Here is a 25,344-nt window from a genome sequence, read left to right as displayed (position 1 = left end):
AACAGAGCAGTCATGAAGAGAGAATGCCATTAGCAACAATAATGTGAGTATATGTGTGTATGTGTTTCCTCTCTGCCTGTGAAAATGACTATGCACATATGCATGAGTCAGAGCAACTGGGACAGGGAAAGAAACCGGGGTGGGGCTGACAATGAAGGGGCAGAAGGTTGGGCTAACAGAGAGAGAATGAGCGTATTGAAAATTTGTTGAAACAGAATGGATTTGATGCATACCATATAATGAAAGTGAGAGAAATTAATTACTCTCACACTCCTATTAATTTAAGGAAACAAAATAATTAATTTAGGCCATGCAGAATACTGTACACCTCTCATGACTTCTCTTTTGCCTGCTACACTGGCTGCCGTACTTGCAGCCTCAGTTCACATTGTTGGTTTTGCAGTTGGTTTTACAGAGGTGTCTGCCCCATGTTTAAGGTATCTGCTCTTGAAAAGATTATGAAATCTATTTGACTCTGGGGGAATTTACAAAACAGACACATGATTCCAAGAGTTGCAAAGGCTTCAACAACATTTTTTTTAAAGAAATCCCAATTTCACAACAATTGATGCAGCTAGTCAGAAAAGTTCCCCTTTCTGCCCTCTAATCTTTTACAGGCTCCTTCAGTTTGCCTCCCAAAGTGATTAGGGGCAAAAACAATTCAGTGATGCCCTGTAGGTGTTCCTGCCCCTTTCCCCCAAATTGTCACAATGTCCAAGCTGTATGATGTCTTACCAGCCTTATTAGGTGGGGGGAAAAACCCTTTGTTTTCTTTACATTACTTTTACACACTTATTTTTCAATAACTCATAGCATTTTAAAGCTTTATACAGTAAAATGCAATACCATTCTGCTGAGAAGGAAGCATCACTGACTTCAGTGGGATGTATGCACCACACAGCACATAGATGTTGCAATTTCAGTCTACAATTTGAAGTAAGACCTGCTGAGAGGGACTGTGTGCATGAACATAATTCAAAATGGTCAAAAGCCTAATTGCAAGAGAGAAAGGGGTTACACTGGGAAGTGACAGGAGGTGTTGCTGCTTCCACATGATGGGTACTCTTGGTATGGAGGGCCAACAACAAGTGCATGTCAGACAGAAAATGTGACAAATGTGGCCAGAAAATGAGGCAAGAAAGGACTTTACTAATGAGACAGAATGTAACCAACATTGGAAAGGAAGTAAAGAAGCCGGATAACAGAACAAACCCACTAAAGAAGTGACTGCAGTTGTTCCATATTTATATTGTTCCTTTTATCACATAAAGAAAAAATGTGGTGTTGATGGTCCTAAGCCATGAGAATGGTAAGCAATGCTTACCAATGACTGATTGCATCATGCAAACTGCAGATGAGAATACTTATATACTATCAGGCACAGATTCTGTAACTTTTGCCCCATCTGGTCACCATTGTTTCTCCAATGATGTTTTGAAAGAGCTTCAAGACACACCACCTCTGGAAGATTTTGATGTGTAAGTTTTCTGTAGCTGTTTTAGGTTGTTGCTGTAACTAGCATGTCCTGATGGCATTTGTTTTTTCCTCAAATGTAAATCTCTTTGCAATGAATTTTGTAAACTATCATGTATAGGGAACTAGGATATTGTCTAAAATGTGAATTCTAAATTTGGTAGCCATGCATACTAGTTCCCTGTCAATGTCCAGGGTTATATTCAGCTGGAACTTCTGAACGTATCAGCAATTTTTTAAAAACTGTTTTTGTTGATCCTGTATACAGTATACACAAGAGACACACTCAAGTGGGCAATCATGGATATAGAGCTTAGTGATTAAGTAACTGCCATGAATAAAATGTTTATGTGAACTGGCCTTAAGCAGCTTTTCATTATGAAATGCTATTTTCGCCTTAAGTAAATTGTTGCCTATATTATTATATCAATGGAAAACATTAGATTGAAATTACTGTTGCCCTTGCTTGATCACGGATAGGCTCTTTCAGACCCAAAGAATGGTATGTGAGAAACGGCCCCAAACCCATCTGTTTCTTGCCAGCTCTGGTGCAAGACTTTGCAGAAGTTGTTTACAATACCTTTTAATGGACCAACAGACTATAGCTTTACACTAAGGTTTGTATAAGAGTTCACAAAACAACCTGAACATATTTTTGTCTTTTGGGCAACAGTGGATCAAATCCACTGTTTTTGTGAACGTATGAGACCTCTTGTCTTAACATTAATCTCCTTTAGATTCAGTGCAACAGATGTAACTTCTATAGCATATCACTCCTATTTTCAATGACTCTCATATAAAGGCATCATAAAAGTTTAACTGCTGTCTGTCAGGCCTTAAGGCACTGGCTAGTTTTCAGTGAAGTTAGTATTCTTATCCACTACAAATTAAATCAATTTCCTTTCCACCAAGTGAAGTGGAGGATGGTCAGATTTCAGAATAAGTAGCACTGTGAGGAAGCACATTTCAACAGTCCAGTATTAAATTATATTTTCATCTCAAATATCTAAGTATTCCTGGAATATTTGATAAAATATGAAAGCCACACAGATTTGTCACAACTATCATAAGAGAAGCTACATTTATTCTCGGCAGCAACATAAATTGTCCTGTATGTGTGTGTGTATCTATATATCTATAGATATATATCTAAAGGGGTACAAGTGGATTACAGTGACTGCGCAATGTTATGAACACTTATCTGGGAGTAAAGGCATTTAACACATTAGCCATGAGTCAACTGACTGCACTTTGTGCACCTACTAGGGCTTGTCCAGATCTACTTCCATTGCTGCCATTCATGGATTCTATCCTCTCTTGAAGATTCTCTTGAGGTTTTGAGATTCACCAGAATAACATTTAATGTAGCACAAAGGTCTGTAAATCAGAGAAGCACTTACTATAGGCAGAGGGTTTCATGGAATCACAGAGCTGGAAGAGATCTCAAGGGCCATCCAGTCCAACCCCCTGCTATGCAGAAACTCACAATCAAAGCACCCTCTAAAGATAGCCATCTAGCATCTATTTAGAGACCTCTAAAGAAGGAGACTCCACCACACACCAAAGGAGCGTGTTCTACTCTCAAACAGATCTTACTTTCAGGAAGCTCTTCCTAATGTTGAGATGGAATTTCTTTTTTTGTAGTTTGAATCCACTAGGATTCTGTGCCCTAGCCTCTTGAGTAGCAGAAAGCAAGTTTGCTCCATCTTCAATATGACATCCCTCCAAATATTTAAACAGGGCTATATCACCTCTTAACCTTCTCTTCTCCAGGCTAAACATACCCAGCTCCCTAAGTCTAACTAAATCTCCCATCATAAGGCATGGTTTCCAGACTCTTCACCATTTTGATCACCCTCCTCTGAACACGCTCCAGCTTGTCAACATCCTTTTTGAATTGTGGTGCTCAGAACTGGACACAGTATTCCAGGTGAGGCCTGACCAAAGCGGAATAGAGTGGTACTATTACAGCCCTCAGTCTTGATGCTATACTTCTACTGGTGCAGCCTAGAATAAATTCATATTGCACCCAGCTCCAACACTCACCTTTCAACAAACACACTCATGCCAAGGACATGAAAGAATGCTCAGTGAAAGAGGCTGCTTTATAGTAGCAAAATTAGGCTGCCAGGAGGAAAAAAATTGTGACATCATTATTTCTCTCCAGTGGTGCTCAGCAAATTTCTTTCCCTTGCTGTGTGCAAAGCTGCTCTCCCCACACAGCCTCCTGAAGCTTTCCATATCTTCCTGTAACTCAGTAGCAGCTTCACACTTAACCTGAAAATATATTCCTTGTAAAGAAACTGTATAGTGCAGTTTCATTTCCTTGAGACTCTCTCTGTTCCTGAGCCCAGTTCCTTGTGTAACTGATTTCATACAAACCCTACCCAACTTCCACGTTCCTTCCTGAATTCTGTAGCAGAGGTAAACTCAAAGGTAAGATAGAGGAGAGCCAGCATGGCATTGTGTTCTGAGTATTGGATTACAACTCTGGAGTCTGGAGACCAGAGTTGCATTCCCCACATGGCTATGAAACCCAGTGGGTGACCTTGGCCAAGTCACATGCTCTCAGCCCCAGGGAAAGACAATGGAAAACTCCTCTGAACAAAACTTGCCAAGAAAACTCATGATAGGGTTACCAAAAGTCAGAAACAATTTGAAGGCACAAAAGCAACAACAAAGCTATCATATGCTGGGGAAAAGAAAAGGCTTTCTGCATGTTTTCAGTGGCACTTTTACTATGTTCTTGCTAGCTAAAAGAAATAATTTTTGCTACTAATTTGTACATAATTTGTGGACAACTGATATATGTGCATATAGAAAATCCATGAATAAAGAGAATCTGGATCACAAGAATTGCTTCAAAGTAAATATGCATACTGAGCTACAAAAGCAGCAACTTAAATACCAAAAAATTATTTAAATTTCTCTTGATAATGCAAATTGTGAAAAACTCTACCATCAAACTTTGGTAATTACCCGAGCTGAGGTTGGCAATTCCTGCAATTGTCCACTGCCACTTCCATGCAAAGATGTTGCAGAAACATTGTCGGTCATTTGACTCATTGAATGTTCAGCATCAGATGTTGAGCCTGTCCTATGTGAAGGCCAACCATCTTTTCCACTATGAGATTCCACCTCCTGTTCATCTTCAAATGCAGCCCACAAGCAGCTCTCTTTTTGCTCAGCTGCAAAAGCATTCCACTCTGTACCTTGGTCACAACCAGCAGAACTGAAGTCTGAAAAGTCATCAGAGTCTGGAAACTTTTTTGCTACTGAACCAAAGTCCCCAAACTCACTGTCATCCCCATTTTCCAATTCAACAGGAGATTGTACTTTCATATTAGAAACAGCATCAGCTGTGTTGCAGTCTTCTAATACAGTGCTTGAAATCTCATTTGGTGGAGAAGGTGCTATTTTTGTTGACTGTTGATGAGCATCCCCTCTGTTACCACATTCACTGCTTAGTTTACTGATGTTTTCATTTGGGATTTGAAAATGTTCTTGGTGTGCAGAAGTTTGAGCACCATCAACAAAAACATGGGATCCATTACTGACTGTACCAAAGTCACCAAAATCATCTTCTCTTAAGCCACTGTATGACGTATGTCCTTTGCCACTTTCACCATTTTTTACTATTTCAGGAACACAAACCTTCTCTTCTGTAGGAAGACTGCTAAGGCTCTGATCTCTACTTACATTAAGCATTAATGTACATGCAGTATCACTGGTCCATAATATATGATCTTTGCTATTTCCAGTGTTAGGCTCTCTTCTTTCTTCACAAGCTGTCGTTGTGCCTGTTGAATTCACATTTGTTTGTAAGGAAGAGGCAATGTTATGTTCCAATGCTGTACAGTCCTCCTCAGCTTTCAAGTCATCAGTGATTACTAAATTAATTTTTGAAATGCACCTCTGTTCACCTTCAGTTAAAGTTTCCCCTTCATATTCACAGCTTCCATCTGAAGTAGTTTCCTTCATAGACTTCCTCTCTCCAGCTCTATTAATAATATTGTTTTCCTGTACACTTAGTATTTCTCTTTCATTTGCATTTTTGCATATTTTATTTCCTGTTTCTTCTACCTGGGTTGTTTGCTGATTTGAGAACGTGGCAAAATCTGCAAAATCCTCTGCTGTGCTGGCGATAGAATCTAAACTTAATTCAGTACTATGAGTGCTAATTGTTCTTAATCCCTTTGAGTCACTGATACTGTCCACATCTTCTACTCCCTGAGAATTTGCTGTGTCTGGTGTTACAAATCCATTTGTTAGAACCTCTGAACATGGTTGTCTTTCACCGTTACAGCTATCTACTTGCTGGACCTGACTTGGAACTTTCATATCAGTTCTAATAATTTCAGGGTATGGTGATTCTGGTTTCCCAGTTCTCTTTACTTCTGCTGGAATAACATCACATGATGTATTCAAATCTCTACACTCACATTTCTCTTTATGACTATCAGAAAGTCCTTTAACAGAACTAGGAAACTCTGTAATGCTTTCTTTATCATTAGTGTAGTGAACAGTAGTAAAGGCTATAATGTTATCTACTTTGCCAGCATAATCAGAGTTATATGAAGTTTTATGTTCCTCTGTTGAACCAGAGTAATCTGATGTGAAGTCAAAGCCTACACTGGTACTCCCAGCACCAGAAAAACCACCAAAATCACCAAACTCCTCCTCCTCCTCCTCATCGGCTCCATTGTCTAATGGTGGAGGGGAAGAAGAGTACATTCGGATGATATCTGGTTCCATTGTTCAGTTCTTTGCGATAATTAATTTACACCTATAAGGAGAAAAAAGAAAAAGAAAATTACTACAATTAGACCATCCCCTTTCCAAATTGACCTTACTATTTGTTGGTTTAGTAAATCAAATAATTACAACAGGTATTTCTCAAGTCTTGTTTTTCAGAAGTGAAAAGACCCGCTACTTCACAGGAAAGCTACTCCAGAAACATATGTGTGTCAAGGAGGAGATCACTATGGTGCGGTGGTTTGAATGTTGTACTAGGAAATCTGGTTCAAATCCCCTGTTCAGCCATGGATACTCTTACATGACCCTGAAGTTATACAACAACAAAACTCATCTCTTAGCTACTAAGAAGGTTTTGTTTTCCATTAGATATGACAACATCTTTATTTGTACAAGTCTGAATTAATGTTAATAAATTATACTCTACACAAGGGTACCTATGCATGCGTACGGGGAAGAACTCTGAAGAATAATGGACTCAATTCCATTGACACATACCTCTAAAGCACATGATGTGTGTATTAGCCTTCTTGAAGTTGGAACCCTACATATCCAAAATGAACTCCTCTTTTCCCCCTCTATTATAAATGTTGTCTAATTCATAACTACTAACAAAGGAAAGGTAAAAAAGAAAACAAACAAAAGACACTTACATCAGTTAGGTCAGTATATTAACAGAAAGAAATGCATTCAAAATATTTTCCCTTTACAGGTAAAAATGTAAATAAAAACTACTTGACGTTTGAAAAAATTCTATATAGTTTTTTGTAATAAACTGAATGTTTAATTTTCATAATCTTCGGAAAGGCTTTGATAACTATACTTACATATAATCCTGATTTGTATACAAAATGAAATCATGCTGTACTGTATAAAACCCAGGTATTTTAGCTCTACCCTAACTAATCTAAGATGATGCATCAATTTTGCCATATGGAGTATTTGCCACAGCTGTAAAAATTGAACTTCTCAAAGTTCTTCAAGCCTCTGAAGTCTGCTGTAGCTATTATTCAATTAGCACTCTTAAGCCTCCTTCACACAATGAAGGTATGGAGAGTGGAGTTCTCAGTAGGATTTGCCTTTTCAGCCCCCCCCCCCCCCCGACATATGAAAGATAGAACCTATTAGCTTTAAAGGGAATTTTCTATCTTAGTTGTGTTTTATAGATTTTGTTAGGATGGTTTGAGTTAATATATTTAATTTTTAAAAAGTGGTTTGTACCATTTTATGGTTCATTTGTATTACTCCAATGTCACCATGTGGCACCAACACATTCTGGATATTATGTTTGTGTCTATAGATCATACACTTGGATATCATCACAAAAGAGCCAGAGCAAAGACAATTATGATAGTATACCCAATATCAATGACAGTTTACCCTCTACTCTCTCATCCATCCAGCCTTTAGGGTGAGAAGAATGTTGTAGGCTCTTTGGCATCATTTTCCTTTGCTTCATCATTTAGATCCTTTGTTGCATGTCCCTAAGTTTTACACTCAACGTATCTATGGGAAATATTAAAATCCGTAATTCTGTCCCTCAAACCTGCCCTTGACTTATACATGAGGTTGACTTATAGTTAAATATATACGGTACATTTCAGCTTCTCACAACAAAATAATGCCCAGTGCAAACAAGCTTAAACGCTCAAAAGAAAAGAAATAAACATGGCCACAAATGTGGTGTGGGGTTCTTTTCTATTTCATCTCTATCCTTGCACCTGAACAGACAGGCCAAAATAAAGCTGCTTCGGGCCGCTTTGGAGGTATGCTGTTTAACTGAAGCATGCATCTTAAGAGGCCCAAAGCTGCGCTCCAGTCCTTAGGACTAGAGCATGGCTTTAGTGTGGCTTCCAGCCTCTTAGGACGCATGCTTAATTTAAACAGCACACTTCCTAAGTGGCCTGAAGCAGTTTTATTTTGGCCTGTCTGTTTGGGCCCCTTGCCTCACTACTGAGGGAGAATTAAAACAGTCCTAGATTTTGAAAGACTTTAAATATCTCTCTCATGTGTTTATTCATATAAGTTAAATCAATGAGACATATTGAAAGCCAGTTACACATTACTACCTTTATATACTTTTACTTTTCAACTACTGGCAGATACATATTTGGAACCTAAAATAATTTTTTGCCAGGCATTAATCTTTCATTTTGGAAGCTTATGGTGGTTAAAGCATCTTTTACCAAAAAGGTTTTGAAAGCAGCTTATAAAATCCCAGTGCGTAGCTTAAAAACTGAAAGACCTAACACATCATAACAATGTCAGGAACAAGAGATTGGGAGGACGAACAGGAGAAAGCTAACTCAAGCACCAGATGCTACAGTATTTATATAAGGACCATCCAGGATGGAAACAGGTCAGGTAACCTGATGGCATGGCTGCCACTGAAGGGGGAAGGAGCTAACAGCAACCAGTCTCTCAGACAAGGAGATGAAACAAGAATCCTGCTTTTCTTCTATCCCTCTGCTCTGCAACCTAAATTTATGCAGCATTAGTGTATGCGACAGGCAGCAGTAGCTAGTAAGATGGTAAACTGGGAAAGAAAAGACTGCTACAGCTGAGCAACTACGGTACCATTAAGGGATCAGGCACCCTCACTGGACAACAATAAAGAAGAAAAGGAGCTATTTGGATATCAGAGTGTATGCTAGATACATCTGGATGTGGCTATAAATTAGCAGCTGACCTGAAACTCCCTTCATAAGACCCTGACAGAAAGGAGGACCTGAACACCATGTGCAAATGAAGCAGAAAATCATTTGCCAGTTTGCTGCTAATACTATCACCATCATCATCCCAATCGAGAACTCAAGGAGTCTTACAAAAGTTACCAGTGCTAGTGATGGTAGCTTAGCAACTCTGTTAGAATTAACTACTAAACATGCAATATTCTTCAGACTGAATGTTGTAAAAATGTTTCCAGACATAGGTGCAAAACCAATTACATAGTGGGTATCTGTACTGAAGTAGTTTTTCCTAAGAGCAAATAGTTTAATTTGCCACATTTACTACATTATTGGGAACTGAATTACGTCTAATTCCTAATAATAACAATAATAATTATAATAATAATAATTCATATCCCGCCTCTCCCTACGGATTGATATTCTATTCTTCATTCCTGCAAGTAGAAAGGCTGTGCACCAAACTTCTCAAAGAGCCATTCCCAACTTGGTGCCCTTCAAATGCCTTGGTCTACTTCATAATAATAATATTTATTTGTATTCCGCTTTTTCACAAAGGAATCAAAGAGGATTCCAACAGTATAATTAAAAAAAATCAAACAATTAAAAATTACAATTAAAAAACCCCCAAACCCCAACCCTCCCCCCAATCATAAAAACAGTGATCAATCCCTAAAAAAAGATTAAACATCAAAAGATTTGAAACTGTCCGATATGAATACACTAGAATTTCAGGCAGATTAGCACTAAAAATGAGTCTACCTCTAGAGGAGGGGGGAATGGGGGCGATGGTATACATCAATTTTGATATCTGTAGGCAAGTCTAATGGATCTAATGGATCTAACCTAGTCTGGGAAGGCCTGCCAGAAGCGATCCATCTTAATAGCCTTTTAAAAGGCTTCCAAGGTGATAATATGGCAGATCTCATCCGGCAGGTCGTTCCAGAGCCTGGGAGTGGCTGATGAGAAGGTCCTCTGGGTCACCGCTGAAAGTCTGGTCTTCTTAGGTTGTAGCTGTATCTTCCCAGAGGACCGATGTATGCGGGGTGGACTGTATGGAAGGAAGCGCTCCCGCAAGTAGTCAGGACCCAGGCCATGTAGGGTTTCAAAGGTTAGAACCAACACCTTATACCTTGCCCAGAAACTGATAGGCAGCCAGTGGAGAGATTTTAGAATTGGTGTAATATGGGCAGTTCTGGATGTGCCTGTGACCAGCCTGGCTGCCATATTTTGTATCAACTGAAGTTTCTGAACTTGGCACGAGGGTAGCCCCATGTAGAGTGTGTTACAGAAATCAAGTTGGGAGGCTGCCAGTGCATATACTACTGTTTCAAGGTCTCCCTGCTCCAGGAAGGTGCGCAGCTGACGTATCAGCCGAAGCTGATAGCAAGTGCTCCTCACCGTCGCATCTACCTGAGCTGTCAGTTGAAGGGACAAGTCGAGGAGCACCCCCAACTGCGGACCGAATCCTTCAGGGGAAGTGTGACCCCATCCAGAACTGGCTGGCATAACTCCATTCCTGGATTACGAGTCCCCACTACAAGTATCTCCGTCTTACCTGGATTCAATTTGAGTTTGTTTTCCCTCATCCAGTCCATTACCACATTAAGACAGACATTCAGAGGAGAAATGCCATCCTTAGTCACTGCATCAGTCTGAGACATAGAAAAATATATTTGGGTGTCATCAGTGTATTGATAACACCCTGCTCCATGTCTCTGGATGATCTCACCCAGCGGCTTCATGTAAATGTTGAACAGCATTGGGGACAGAATCGCACCTTGAGGGACACCCGACTTGAGCTCCCTCTTCGCTGAACAACAGTCCCTAAGCGACACCATCTGGAATCTGCCCAAGGTAGGACAAGAACCATCGCAAAGCAGTGCCCCAATATCTAACTCTCCCAGGCATTCCAGAAGGATACCGTGGTCAATGGTATCGAAGGCCGCTGAGAGGTACAAGAGCACCAGCAGTGTCACATTTCCCCTGTTGATGCCCAGTCGGAGATCATCAACTAAGGCGACCATGGCTGTCTCAACTCCGTAACCCGTCCTAAATCCGGTTTGAAATGGATCTAGAAAATCTGTTTCTTCCAAGACTGCTTGGAGTTGAGTGGCGACTGCCCTCTCGATTGTCTTCAATCATCTCCAGACAGCCTGGATGCCCCTGACTGTACTTGATGGGAACTGTAATCCCATATATCAAGGAGGGCATCAGGTTGGGGAAATACATATAACAGAATATCTATTTGACAAGGTTGGCCACAACAGTGTGCAAGGATTTATACTTTAGAGTTAAAGTTTATATAACAGAAATCAGTTCTCACAGCTGAAATATGTACATGGCTTATGTTTCTTTATAAAATTTACAATTAGAGAACATACTCAACAAGAGTTATTTTATATAAGAATCCAACAGATGTAAGACTTGGTTCTCAAGAATCTATATTCCACTTTCAACACTGAAAAATATGACAGCAATCCAAACCTATCTGCTGAGGATGAGTGTAGGAGCCTTATTAAGAACCTGTTCAAGAGATAAATAGGGGAACATGAATCTCAGTACAACTAGATTTGAAATGTGTTTTTTAAAAAAATACAAAATGATTCCAGTTTTAGGAAGGGCAGAGGAGGCCTGAACAGAAGCAGCTGTTGCTATGGTTTAAAGGTTGAACTAATCTAGATTTCTGGCAGCACCACATTTTTCTTCTTAATTAAAGGTAATGGAATTTGTCCTTGAGACTGTTCAACCTCTAAAGTGCCTGCTTGACTTTTTAAAAAATGTGTTTTCTCACATATCCAATACTCAAATATAAGCCAGAGGTGCTGTTGCTGTTATCCGTTAGAAACATTTTCTTTTTGGACAGCTCCAATTTCTATACACACAATGCCATTTATAAAGAGCTGCTGCAAAGATATTTCAAATCTGATCTGTTAAATAAACACATATTAACATATACTACTTCAAGATTTAAACAAAAGTTAATTTGCTTCCCACAAACACTATGCTATAGTGGACGTATCTGCCCCAGGTTTCACAAATATTTTCACAAACATAGGTGATTTTTCTTGTGCATCATCCAATATGCTTGCTTACGAACGTTAATGTGCACGAAGATCACTTCCTTTCAGTTCCCACTCACAGAAAGAGATGTGTTAGTGGAAGGACATAAATAGATTCTACTCTATTTGTATATAACTGTAAATCTTACAAACAACGCAGGCATATATTCTAAAAAAAAAATCGAAGTTACTTTTCACACACACACAAAAATCATCCACTAGTTTTTGGTAGGGCCTCTAATGTGGCATCAATAATTTGGCCTTTTGCACTCATTCACTGGCTAAAATATAGATGGAAAACAGACCACCCCTTTGTGCCACTGTCTGGGCAGTTTCGGAGCATGGCGTGTTGACGCTGCATGCTATGAAGCCGCCAGGAAGGTGGCTTCACACTGCTCAGCTGCCCACACATGGTTTACATGCCACTGGAGCACCTGAAAGCCGGACTCTGTCTGTGGCAGGGCAGAAAAGCCAGCTTTTTGCCAGTGCAAAAAGGAGGGGTATTTGCCACTTCTTTTTGGACCAGCAAAAAGGCAGACTGGGGATGCGGCGTGCGATTGCTCTGTCCCTAATCTGGCTTCCTCAGAGGTGGCTTCAAGCTGCCCCTTCATGGCAGTCTGTTTCACCCCATAGTCAGTAATGGTCAAACTTTAACACTAATTCATGTAAATAGAAAACAAACAGAAAAAAAGTGCACCAGACTTCTTTCTTTTCTTTCTATGCTGTAGCTTAATTTCTGGCAGCTATTAAACCACACTACCTAGCTGAATCTAAATCAGCTGCACTGAAGATGTTTCGCACATGAACCTATGGCAGAGGAAATAGAATGGGTTGCTAATTTAAACATACTACTGCTGAACCTCAGACTCAGAAGCATGACATACCATATCTATTAATTCAACTCTATAAACGTTTATTTAGAGGTAAGCCACACTGAGTTAAATACAATGGGTAAATCTATATACCCACCAAAGGCACTACCTTTCCACAGTGGTGGGATTGCTTGCTCCTGTGAGGCAAGAGGCTATGTTAACAGTGGCAGTTCTCCCATGTCAGACAGGCTTCTGCTGAGGAGCCAGACTAAATGTGCCTAACAGCTACTGGGCAGCAGCAGTACTGGAAGGTGACACTGGCAAAGGATCTCTCAGAGACAAAAGCAAAGACATCACAGCTAACACCTGTTGGCACTGTGCAGGAGGCGTCACAGGTAAACCACTTTTGAATGCCTTTTATCACAAAAACTCTAAGATGAAGCAATCCAAAATGAAACAAGAGAAAGAAGATGACACTTCCAGGCTAGATGGCACTCAACGTACTACTGAGGTACAGCAAAGGACAATTATGAGTAGTTCTGTAGTTAATGAAGCAGCTGGACTCAAGCTGAAATGATATTCAGCTGCTAATGTGCAATTGACAGTAAACGGCAAGTCTGAAGCTGCACAACACATATTATAAGAACATAGAATGTGAGAAGCATTCCATGGTTTTCACATGGAATTGTTTCTTGTAAAACAAGAAATGGAATATAGGAAAATGTGGTGTAGGATCAAGAAATGAATCAGGAGAATGACTGATTGAATTTTACTTACATGCCAGCATTCTCTGAAGATGCCAGCCATAGATGCTGGTGAAACATCAGGAATAAACTCTTCCAGAACATGGCCACATAGCTCGAAAAACCCACAAAAAACTTTTACAAGGCCAACAGTTTGTTCACTGCAAACTCATTCTTCAAGCAACCCAAGAGGAAGCCATATATATGGACATTGTCAATACAGAAATCAAATACAGTTGCCCCTCCATTTTTGCAGAGGATCCATTCCAGACCCCTCCCCTGTGTGAAAACAGAGGCTCATGCTTATTCAAGCCCCATAGGCTTGAATGGAGCGTGCCCCCGTGTGCGTGGAAAGGGTGCACACACCAGGTGTGCACACACCAGGTGTGCACACACCAGGTGTGCACGCCATTGCAAATAGCAGCGATCGCCCCTCCAAGGGCTTGGATCTCAGATCCACGCATTAGCAGGGGCGACTGTAAACTGCATCATTGGAAGCAGAAGACATAGAAGATGATTTCTCTTTGCAAAAAAACAAGGCCAGGAGCAGATTGTGGCACAAACCATGAACTATTAATGTAAAAAAATAGAATAAAGTTAAAGAAAACACTACATCAGTCACTGTGCCAAAATACAACTTGAAGAACGTCTCTGTAGAATTTAAAGATAACGTAAAAATAGATTTGCACTATTAAGCCTGATTGACCAGGAGCCAGAAAAACTCTGGAATGAAGCTAGGGACACTGTCAGGAAACAATGTCAAAAGACACTGTTTGTGGCCAAAAAGGAAGAAATGTCTCAATGGATGACAGATAAAACCCTTCAAGCAGTTATGGACAGATGAGAAGCAAATGTAAAATGTGACAGAAATAGAATTGGAATACTGAATGCAACTGTTCAGCAACTTGTGTGCAGGGACAAGGAGAGCTACTATAACAATAAATTCAGAGAAATAAAAGACAACAACAACAACAAAACCAAGAGACCACTTCCACAAGATAAAGAGAAATTTAAACCGAGAGTGAGGATGATAACAGCAGGGAAACACATAACGTGACAAAATATAAAAGAATGAGGCTAGTTAGAAACTACATCAGTTCAGCTAGTACGACATTTTGCAGTACAGTCAGCCCTCGCCTTACGCGGGGGATCTGTTCCGGCCCCTCCCCCACATAAGGAGAATTCCGCCTATGCTCAAGACCCATTGGGAACAATGGGGCTTGTGCACGGCGGCGCACCACAGTCACGCATGCCCATTCAATTCAATGGGATGCGTTGCCCCTTGCGCCCTGCGTGCTCCCCGCAGCTTGAGCGCATACGTTCAAGACTGCGTAAAGCACGCCCGCATATAATGCAGGTGCACTGTACTAACAACCATCACCAAAGGAAGCACAGAGAAGTCAAATGTTAGAAATTAGTGAAGTGCTGAAATGGAATGAACTGGTTTTGGCAAATATCTCATAAGTACAATATTTGATTCAATTATATGAGCCCTGAACAGCTAATATGGACTCCCTACAACTATCCAAAAGACAATTGTTCTTTTCTGTACACCGATTTGTTTATTTTTGTAGAAACGTGACCACTTAGTGTTTTTTTGCCCTCAGAGTTGAACTTAATGGTCTGTAGTATTTTCAGCTTTATTGGTTTAAAATATAAATATTCATGCTTCCATGTGCCAAAATGTATAACAGGTGGAAAGGTGTTATGTCAATACACATAATATCCCCAAATGCCAAACTGTATTAGAATAATGTAGACAGCAGCCTAATGTATTAGGATCACACAGCTGAGTGTTATGCCTTCAGAGATATTCCCTTAACAAAAGGGAAATATATGCTAATAAGCTATCATCTCTTAACACAAGTATTCCAGTGAAAATATTGTTCAAGTAAAGTTCGAATGTCATATAAAAGTGACATATGTACCTCAGGGAAAGTCCTAGTAAACTTAGTGGACTGTACTTGTGAGTGAACATATACAGAAGTATACTTCAAGTCTGCTTAACAGATCCCCCTTAGCAGATATTTCACTTTGAAAACTTAACTATTGGAGAAGTAGTTGTAAATTTCACTTCTCCAAATGTGGAGTTAAAAGAGGAAGTACTGTAATATGATTAATTCTTTTTTTTTAAAGTCATATTTAAACCCAAAGCATCAGAACTACTATGAGTCAGTAACCAACGCCACCTTCTTGGGCAAGTTGGCAGTGTGGTGTTCAATCAGATCTAAGCTCTAGTTTTTCAGATCAGTTTCAGTCCAGGTTTAGGCCTGTGTTTTTTTCAACTGAAACTGCTTTGGTAGAGGCACAAATGTCCTCTATGGTAAACAGTACCTTTTATCAGGTATCAGCTAGGGCTGATATGCTATCTACATCATTATCTATGTGATGGTAGCTTAGTCTGAGCCATTCCTGCCCTGATTACCTCCGGTTTAGATTACTGCAACACACTGATATGGGGCTGCTTTCCACATATTTGTCTGTCCAGATAGTTCAACTAGTACAAATATGGAGGCAAGAACACAGACTGAGACCAAGCCTTATGACCATATTATCCCATGCATAATCTTTCATAAAATCCTAGCTCATGGTCTCAATTCAAAGTGTTGCTGAATTCTTCCCTCATATCTGAACAAAGTTTACACAGAAAAACATTAGTCTGTTTTTCTGCTTAACTAAGTTCAGGTGGCAAGCAACTTAAGTGGGACTAGGGGCCAATTTTCTGCCTCTGATCATCCAAAAAAGCTGATAAAAATGAAATGTGTACAGGGCGCCGCCATTTTGACGCCCCCGTCATGTGCTGGGGGTGAGGCCGGTATTGACGCTGCGTGCTCAGCCAACGCCTAGCAAGTGACCGGGGTACCGCATATGCCGGTATGTACAGTGCCAAAGCTTCCGATAAAGAAGCTCCCATTTAAGTCTTTTTATGGAAATCCATCTCAGCCCACCTCCACCTTTTCCTGTCTTCTGTCTAGCTGGAAGTTTCTTTGCAATACTGGGATTTGAAGGATGGTAAAGGAGGGCTGGAGACAAACACATGTTCAGTATTGAGTTGCAGCAGTAGTTTAACCTGCCTCATCAGCTACCTTGCAATGTTGAAAAAGCATAATTCTGTAAATTTCACCAAAATGGACATTATATGTAGACTGCTGAAAGAAAAGAAAAAACCAGAATGCAATTTGGAAGAAGCTTTCAAGAGGTCTCTAGAAGATTCAAAATGCTGTTATGAGCCTGACCTGGCTGTTTCGTTTCACATGTGCATGAAGTTCATTTTGAATAAAAAGTTTGCTGAAACAGGTTGAACTGCTCTTTTTTTGTGGTGCTGGAATCTATCCCTATTCTTTACATGTTATTTCTACCTCTAATACCAAAGTTTCTGTTAAAGACATAAATCCCAATAACACATCTGCTTCATCAACGGAGGTATACCTGTAGGTCTATTATTATTATTATTAGTAGTAGTAGTAGTATTAGTATTTCTAAAGCACTGTAAATGTACACAGTGCTGTACATACAAATGATCAAATCAATAAAAATAAAACTTGCCAATGGCATACAATCTACAAAATACTTAGAAACCAACAGATGATAATATAAAATAGAATTGGCTAAAATAAGCAAGCAACAACTAAGACTATTTTCATCTGACACATTAAATGACAATCCATTCTAGCAATGCCCTTGTTGGCATTTTTAAAAAGCTATTTGTAGATTGAGGAGAATGAAAAGAACTCGTATGATAAGCAAACATGCTGGGAATACTGCTGCCTGTTTTCAGCTTAGTACTTTTGCAAAATATTTGCAAATGATATCCGGAAGCTAAAACGTATTTAAGAATCTTTCATCAGCAAGATAATCTAATTACATTTCACTATGAATACTATCATATCACTTTAACAACCCTGGCAAAACAATTTTTAGTCTATTCAGCACCATTCATACCTGTGAAACAAACACTGACATGCCATCTAGTTTATTCTGGTGCAGCAATCAGATTGTATTGTACTGTTGAAAAAATTCACTAGTTGGAACAACAATGCCTGCCACGACTGGACTCTATATTATCTAACATTAAGATCTACAATTATTTCCTCCTTTAAGGAAGGCGAGGGGTGCAGGGGTGTACAATGTACTTCCACATGTGCACAAGGGAACTAGAGCCCATTTAGTAACTTCTCCTCAAGCCATATCCAGAAAGTGTTTCAGGGGCAAAGGTCTCTGGTAAGTAATCACTTACTTTATTTATTTATTTATTTATTTATTTATTTATTTATTTATTTATATCCTGCCCTTCTCCTAAGACTGGGACTCTGGGTGGCTTACATTAAAAACTATACAATAAAAAGATACAAAAATAATACATTAAAATAATATTAAACCACTACAATAAAATAAAAAAGAAGATAAAAATATCTAAAATACATGAAAACAATATAGAATCCCAGGGCGTTCTTTAAAAGTTTTCTGTTTTGAATGCCTGTTTGAAAAGGAAGGTTTTCACCTGTCGGTGGAAGGCCATCAAGGAAGGGGCCATTCTGGCCTCCCTGGGCAGCGAGTTCCTGAGTCTAGGGGCAGCTACAAAAAAGGCCCTCTCTTATGTCCCCACCAACCATGCTTGTGATGGTGGTGGGATGAAGAGAAGAGCCTTCCCTGAGGATCTCAGAGCCCCGGCCAACTCATAGAGGGAGATATGGCCTGCCAAATATCCTGGACCTGAGCTATATAGAGGTTCAAATCACATGTGGGAAGATGTTGGCCACTATTGGTATCCCAGCTGAAATCCAATTAAGATCCTTACCACATTTTAAAGATAAGCACACTCAACACAGTGTAAAGTTTTGTGGACTAACCTCCACTTCATCAGATGAGAAGAGTTTTATATTCTGTTGGCAAATGGTATAGGAGTGTAGAGAGGGAAACATATTAAAAGGTGGAAACTAAAAGGCAATGAGTCAGAGGTTGCCTACGACAATTCAATTAGACCTTAAGTGACTATAAAGCATAGTGGTAATTTCTAAGAGCACTAACTGATATTAACAATGCTACCATGATTATAAAGTACTGCAGTGTAAATTGCCACCAACAGTGAGACAGAAAGCAATTGACTCTAAGGAAATCCAGATTAATAGAACCCAAATTTAGTTATTAGTTCAATCCAACTAAGTCATGCTGGACTCTCCCTCTGAAATTCTTGTGCTGGTGAATGTCAAATGCTTAAACTCAGCAACAGCATCTAGGCAGACCAAAATGCTCTACCACTGGCTGCTTTCAAAGTCTGGCTTAAGAATTAAGAACCCAATTTACAACATGTGGGATCAAAACTGCTCTGAAGTTACGGTAATCTGTCCCCCCCCCCCTTTACTCTGTCAAAACCAGTGCCCATCTAATTTACACACAGTTCCTCAAAGTGACCATCTACATGCTTCCAGTAAGCTCACCAACAAAGCACAATGATAACGGAGTCCTGTTCTTCTCCCAAATAACTAATATTTAGATGTTTATTTACATCTACCTGTTAGCAATGAAAGCTCTGGATAGGTCTATTCGCCATGATTTTGTTTAATACTCTTTTAATTCTTATAGTCAAGATCCACCATTACAACTTGTGACAATATATTCCCTAAAAGCTTGCTACTGAAAAGGGGTTTTTTTTTGATGTTTCAGACTGGCTGCCAATCAACTTGAGTGAGCCAACATGTGAGCGGGAAAAATAATTTTCTATCATAATCTATGATTTTACATCCATAGTTTTACAAACCTAACATATTACCAATTTGTAATTTTTCTAAACCAAAAAGGCTTAATTCTTCACCAAACCCAAAGGTCTCCTTGTCAAAGTGTTACTGTTGATCCAGACCAGTGTGTGCATGCATACATGTACATGCAAATACTTTTTTGTTTGCCCCATCTGGATCATTTGACATCTTTTTACACAAAAAGGAATTTGCCATTCTGCTGCTCATTCACAGAACTAGTAGATAGCTTTTGGAGCTCACTACAATCTGCCTTGGTTTTCACCTTCCTCAATAATTTGGTATCATATGGGCAGCTGACACAATTTTAGGGGCAAAACAGATTGCCCCGATAGAGCAGCATCCCACTGCCCCTTTCAGTGCTGGATCAGGGCTGTGGCCACTGCATGCACTTGATCCGGCACTTTGCTGGCTCTAAAAGAAACTGCAAAATGCAGCTCCTTTTAGAGCCACTAAAAAGGCACCTTTGCCGCTGCGGTGGCACTTTCCGTTACTCCTTTTGGCATGCGTTATCTGAATGTTGCACCAAAGGAGCGTCATGATGCGACCTGCCATATGGGCAGCATGACGCCAGCATGGGGGTGTGCGCCATGCAGATGCCACGCCCCCACTCTGTCCTGAGTTCTGCATTAAACACCAGTCTGTTTAGCCCCTTTGATTCCATCTGACTTCCAATAGATTAAACAGAACTGCATTAATACAGATTCTTAAAAGAACACAATTGCTTCCTTCCTTCCTGTATGAAAGATGAAAATCTCCTCCTTAATCTCCTAATTTCTCCTTAAATAAAAGGAGCAAAGACTGCTGGATTTAATGATAAATCTTTGGTAAACAATACTGTCAAAAGCTTTTTGTAATCTAGATATAGGGTTAAATTCACAGATCTACAGAGTTCTGCTCATGGAACAGGGCAGTCCCTTAATTCATTCCCATGAAAGGGAATATGACATGATTTCCTTGAAGACACCTGAAAGAGTTTGGAAACTAAGGAGTTTATCAACCGGGATGGGAGGCTCTCAATTTCGAAAGAGAAGATAGTGAGGTCCATTCGAAAATTCACACAATTACTTATTGATTACTTATCACACCTTAAATTTGCTGTAATGGCCTCCCCAAATGTGACCCAGATTCTGTGCAAAGTAAGCCATCACATCAGTGGGTTCTTAATTGCGAATTGGCACCCTTGTGCATGTTCAGTGAGACTCCAGATGACTGGAGCATAGCATATTTAGGCAAGTGAGAGAGAGGAACCAAGGAAGCCCACAATTTACAAAAGAGGTTGGGGGGTGGTGGTGGGAAGAATGGTTGATAGAACATGCTCTATTCACGTTAAAGTGAGCATACATTCACTCTTGTCACATTAAAATGTGAATATAATAGTTATCCAATAGCTCCCGGTCCATGCCTCTTAATTAGCAGGCAGCAGCTGAAGGACAAGCGGAAGCAAAATTGAAGAAGAATTGCAGCGTGGCTTCATGGGAAACCCCCCTTCCATAATTGGGGGGGGGACCAGCACCAAAGGAGACATCCACATCATACCAAACAACAGCGCACTGAGTGTGAAGTTGCCTAGGAATAGGGTTTGTGACTTCACTAGTTCATTGAATTTACTTAACTGTGGATTGACGAGTGATTGCGTTCAGACTGCCAGCGATCGCATGTGGTAACCTTTCACACAATAACATGAATACGCATGATTGCATTCAGGATGACACTGGATTATACTACCAATTTCAGTCGTGTGATATCCTCCTAACAAACATTATAAGGGATCATGCTTGCAGCTGCATGGGAAAGGAGTGATAAACAAACATAATCTTCCCCAGTTTTCGAAACACAAGACCCTACTGAATTCAAAGGAAATATGAAATGTAAAAAATGAACATACTGTTTTATCAAGGTCTTTCTGTTTAATCACCAGAAAGTTATAGTGCAATATATAGCTGGAAAAGCTTCCTTTGATAAACAGCACAAATCAGCATTTATTTCTCAATATGCTAGATGTACAACAGAGATACACACATAAAAACAAGTCATCCTGCATTTTGCTTCACCTGCATAGGCTTACATCATCTATTATGTATCACCGGATTGTATCTAGATAGGCTTTCCTTTTAGAAACATTATAGTACCTGCATAAATTGAGGTGTTGAAATAATGACCAATATCTTCCGTCCACTTCTAACTGGTAACATGAACTCAAGGTATTACATTTCAGACACCAGTTTCAATTCACTATTGTCCCAGTTCTAAGTGAAACATCCTGAAAGAAAACAGCCTTGAATCTAGTACATTTCCTCCATATTGATATTCCAATTCCATTACCTACTAGACATTGGGAGCACCCAACAATCACTGAAAGAAAGAATCAATGTAGTCCCGATATATAATCATTCACTGACTCTGTCCTGGATAGACATATGGAGAGTGAGGACATTGTATGAAGGGCCAAACTGTTTTTCCTCTGGTAACTTACTTTCTAGAAAACCTAGAACATTCTTATTTAAAACATTAAAACTCACCCTCATGTCTGTTTAAACATGTTTAAGCATTTTTCCTTGTCAGATATTGGTGGCATTTTAACTGGACAATTTAAAATGCCACCAATATCTGACAAGGAAAAATGCTTAAACATGCCAAAACAGATGTGATGATGAGTTATCGCAATACACTTGTGAAAAATGAGTGCTAAATAAAACTGAAAAACACTGCAGTCTAGACTTACAGGAAATAAATAGTGATAGGAAACCCTAAGTAAAAAATGAAACTTCCAAGGCAGAATCATAACAATAAGTGTCAGCCTCATGGTCCAATGCCACGCCGACTACACTGGTGACTCCTTATCCTGTCTTAAACAGAACATTCCTCCTATGAAATGTGAAGCATTAAACATGAAAGCATTCTTCACTCCAAGGGCAGAGAGAAGGGTTCACCTTTGCAGAGGAAGGCCACTTCATTGGACCTCTCCACAAGGTGCCATTACCTGCACTGAAACTTTTCAAGTCTGAAAGTATCTATTTCATTTTTACTTGTTTCAAAAACTAGAGAATGATTTCGTTATGTTTATTTAAACTATTTTAAAAAGTCACATGGTGGTTATAAAGATGGTCCCGCGCAGGACAGACCCGCTGAGATCAATGAGACTTGCTTTAAGTCTGCATCTGCATCCAACATTCTTTGGACTCCCTCTTTGTTCATACATGAGGCATTTTAGAACAAACAGTACGGAGTAAATAAAATCTGTTGTCTAAGATCAAGTTCCTACATTAGGTCTCCCAAGACATGCCAAAGCAGCTCAAACATTTCTATACATATACTCAGCTCACACATATAATATGCTTAAAAAGAGACGATAACCCACTGTGGGGTAAAGGGGAGAACATAGAATCATAGAGTTGGAAGAGACCGCAAGGGCCATCTAGTCCAACCCCCTGCCATGCAGGAAGTCCAAATCAAAGCATCTCCAACAGATGGCCATCCAGCCTCTGCTTAAAGACCTCCAAGGAAGGAAACTCCACTGTAGCTTTTCAAAAAATTAATGATGCACAGTCTTTTCAATAAGGCAGCCTACAATTTTAGAATTCCTGGGAGAGCATCCCAGGGCCATAGGATTTTGGAGGTATCCGCTCTGAGGCAGAGAGACAGGTCCAGCCTCAGCAAAGGAGATGCAAATGCTTCAGCATCCTCCACAAGACTACAGAACAATCTAAAGGGTGCATGGTGGAAGAAGCTGTGGATCACCCCAATCTTATGAAACACAGAAGGGAGTGAGGCTAAATCAGCATAGGAAGGGGAAGGTAGCTTATCTAATCCTCATCAATTCTAATGTGAGGGAAACTAGGAAGATGTAGGAGAGAAAAAAATAACTTCCCCCACCTTCTGGCATAAGGAAAAGGTGGGTCCTCTGCCTCAGACTTTTCCTGTACTGCCTCACAGGACTGCCCCCATTAGTTTACTAAAAGGAGACAGCTTTTAGTGTTCATTACTTGAAGTAATTTTAGTCCCAAAAACGTATTTAAAAAAAGAAAATATTAAGATGTTGGGTGCTCATCATCCCAGAAGCCTGCAATAACCCATTCTGAAGCAACAATACAAACTGATGTCTCGAAGCGAAGTTTGAGATCCTGCAATCACAACATGGAAATGAGCGGCAAAAAGTACTAGCAAACACAAGATGAGTAGCAACACCCAACCAGCGAAGGGGGCACAGCATCATAGGGTTGGAAGAGTCTTCAAAGACCATCAAATCCAAGACCGTTTTAAAAACAAAATGATGCTACAAAGCCGGGCTCAGGCTCACAAATATTACTGAGACCCTGCCTCAAAGAGTTGTCAGGCATTGTTAATTCATTTCCCCCGCCTCTCTCCTTGGTTGAGCACAGACTCATACAAGCTGGTTTTATTGTATGCTGCCATGAGATGTTAATATAGAGAGTGGTATATAGGTATTTTACTTAATGTATAAAACAAAACTGCAGAAGAAAGAATAAAAAGAAAGTTTAATCTAATCCTACCATACTTCATAGAATAGAATCATAGAGTTGGAAGAGATTGCAAGGGCCATCCAGTCCAACCCCATTCTGCCATGCAGGAACTCTCCATCAAAGCATCCCTGCTGATGGCCATCCAGCCTCTGCTTAAAGACCTCCAAGGAAGGAGACTCCACTACACTCCGAGGAAGGAGTTTGTTCCACTGTCGAACAGCCCTTACTCTCAGGAAGTTCTTCCTAATGTTGAGCTGGAATCTCTTTTCCTTTACTTTGCATCCATTGCTCTGGGTCCTATTCTCTGGAGCAGCAGAAAACAATTTTGCTCCCTCCTCAACATGGCATCCCTTCAAGTATTTAAACAGGGCTATCATATCACCTCTTAACCTTCTCTTCTCCAGGCTGGTAGTGTATTTCATTACTGGGCCATGGGTCCCCTTTAGCCACCCAATTTGGAGCAAGAAACCCATGCATGGGTGGTGTCAGCTGTCTCCCATGTCATCAGGTCCTCCGATAGACAGATAGTCCTTGCTCAGGTCAGCAAGGGCTAGGTTCACAACTGTCAGCCAAATCCAAAACCCACTGCAAAACATAATCCAGTTTGAGCCCTCTTTCAAGGCCAAGTGGGAATTGTAGTTTCATGTCGCACCAGAGCTCTCTGAAACAGAAGGCTAAGTGTCTCACAAGACTACAGTTCCCAGAATCCTCTGGCATGGAGCCAGGGCAATTGAAGCGGTCTCAAACTGGGTTATTTCTGCAGTGTGTTTTGGACCCCCAGAAAGAGGAGGAGGCTTCTCCTTCTGCCCCTGGTCAGACCCCGGCCTTCCTTACCTGCGCTCTCCCTCCTCCTTCTCCTCCTCCTCCTCAGGGTCATGGCTGGAGAGGGCTACTACGCGAGGCCTCCCGGGCAACGGCAGCCTCAGGGCGAGTCCATCTCGAGCCGCTTCCTTCCTTCCTTCCTCCCCCCCCCCGGAAGCGCTTTGGTCTCTCCCGGCCCTTCAAGTCAGACGCCCACTTAGCAGTAACACAGCACTTCCCAACATGCACCGCGGCTCCAGGCTCCCATCATCTTGGCTTGGCTCTGCCTCTGCCACATCCCCCCGCTGATGACGTCATCAGAGCGACGCGCCCACGTACGCTCTAGGAGTCAGCTCTTCCTCTTCCTTCCTCCCTCCCTCGCACTACGTTCTTCCGCTTTGACTGGCTGCCTCCAGTTGCATTGTGGGTTTCGTAGTACAATGAGGCCTAGGAGGTCTCTGGTTGAGAATTCTAAACGCCCCCCTCCTTGAACTGCAAATCCCAGCATGTATCAGCTCTTCCTCTACCCCCGACACATGTAAACAGAGAGCCTCTCAGTTCTGCTCTTCCGCTTTGACTGCCCTGGCCTTGCTGCCTCCCGTTGCATTGTGGGCCTTGTAGTCCAGTGAGGCCTAAGAACGCTCTGGCTCAGAATTCTAAATGCCCCTCTTTAAACTACAAATCCCAGCAGGCAACAAGAGGCAGCCGGAGCAGTTAAAGTGGAAGAGCCGTGGAAGAATACCACCCTCTTCCATAAGAGGGTGGTATTCTCCA

At 40.6% G+C, this 25,344-nt stretch overlaps 1 protein-coding gene across 4 annotated transcripts in view; it reads right to left on the bottom strand.

The window, feature by feature from the left end:
* Positions 1 to 24,868, bottom strand: part of AFTPH (aftiphilin) — a 52,548-nt gene extending 27,680 nt beyond the window's left edge. For 2 of the 4 annotated variants that reach the window (XM_089519185.1, XM_089519186.1), the window contains exons 1-2: positions 24,604 to 24,868; positions 4,453 to 6,259 (exon numbers count right to left, since the gene is read on the bottom strand). In XM_089519185.1, the coding sequence (XP_089375311.1) occupies positions 4,453 to 6,228 (1,776 nt within the window). In that variant the 5' untranslated portion in view covers positions 6,229 to 6,259; positions 24,604 to 24,868. The remainder of the gene's footprint in view (positions 1 to 4,452; positions 6,260 to 24,603) is intronic. The other 2 variants (XM_089519183.1, XM_089519184.1) reach the window with 1 other exon arrangement.
* Positions 24,869 to 25,344: the final 476 nt, after the last annotated feature.

Source organism: Sceloporus occidentalis, unplaced genomic scaffold, assembly GCF_023333645.1.
Source record: "Sceloporus occidentalis isolate IW3139 unplaced genomic scaffold, rSceOcc1.0.p SCAF_4, whole genome shotgun sequence".
NCBI classification, from domain to species: domain Eukaryota; kingdom Metazoa; phylum Chordata; class Lepidosauria; order Squamata; family Phrynosomatidae; genus Sceloporus; species Sceloporus occidentalis.
This window is presented reverse-complemented; position numbering and strand designations above follow the sequence as displayed.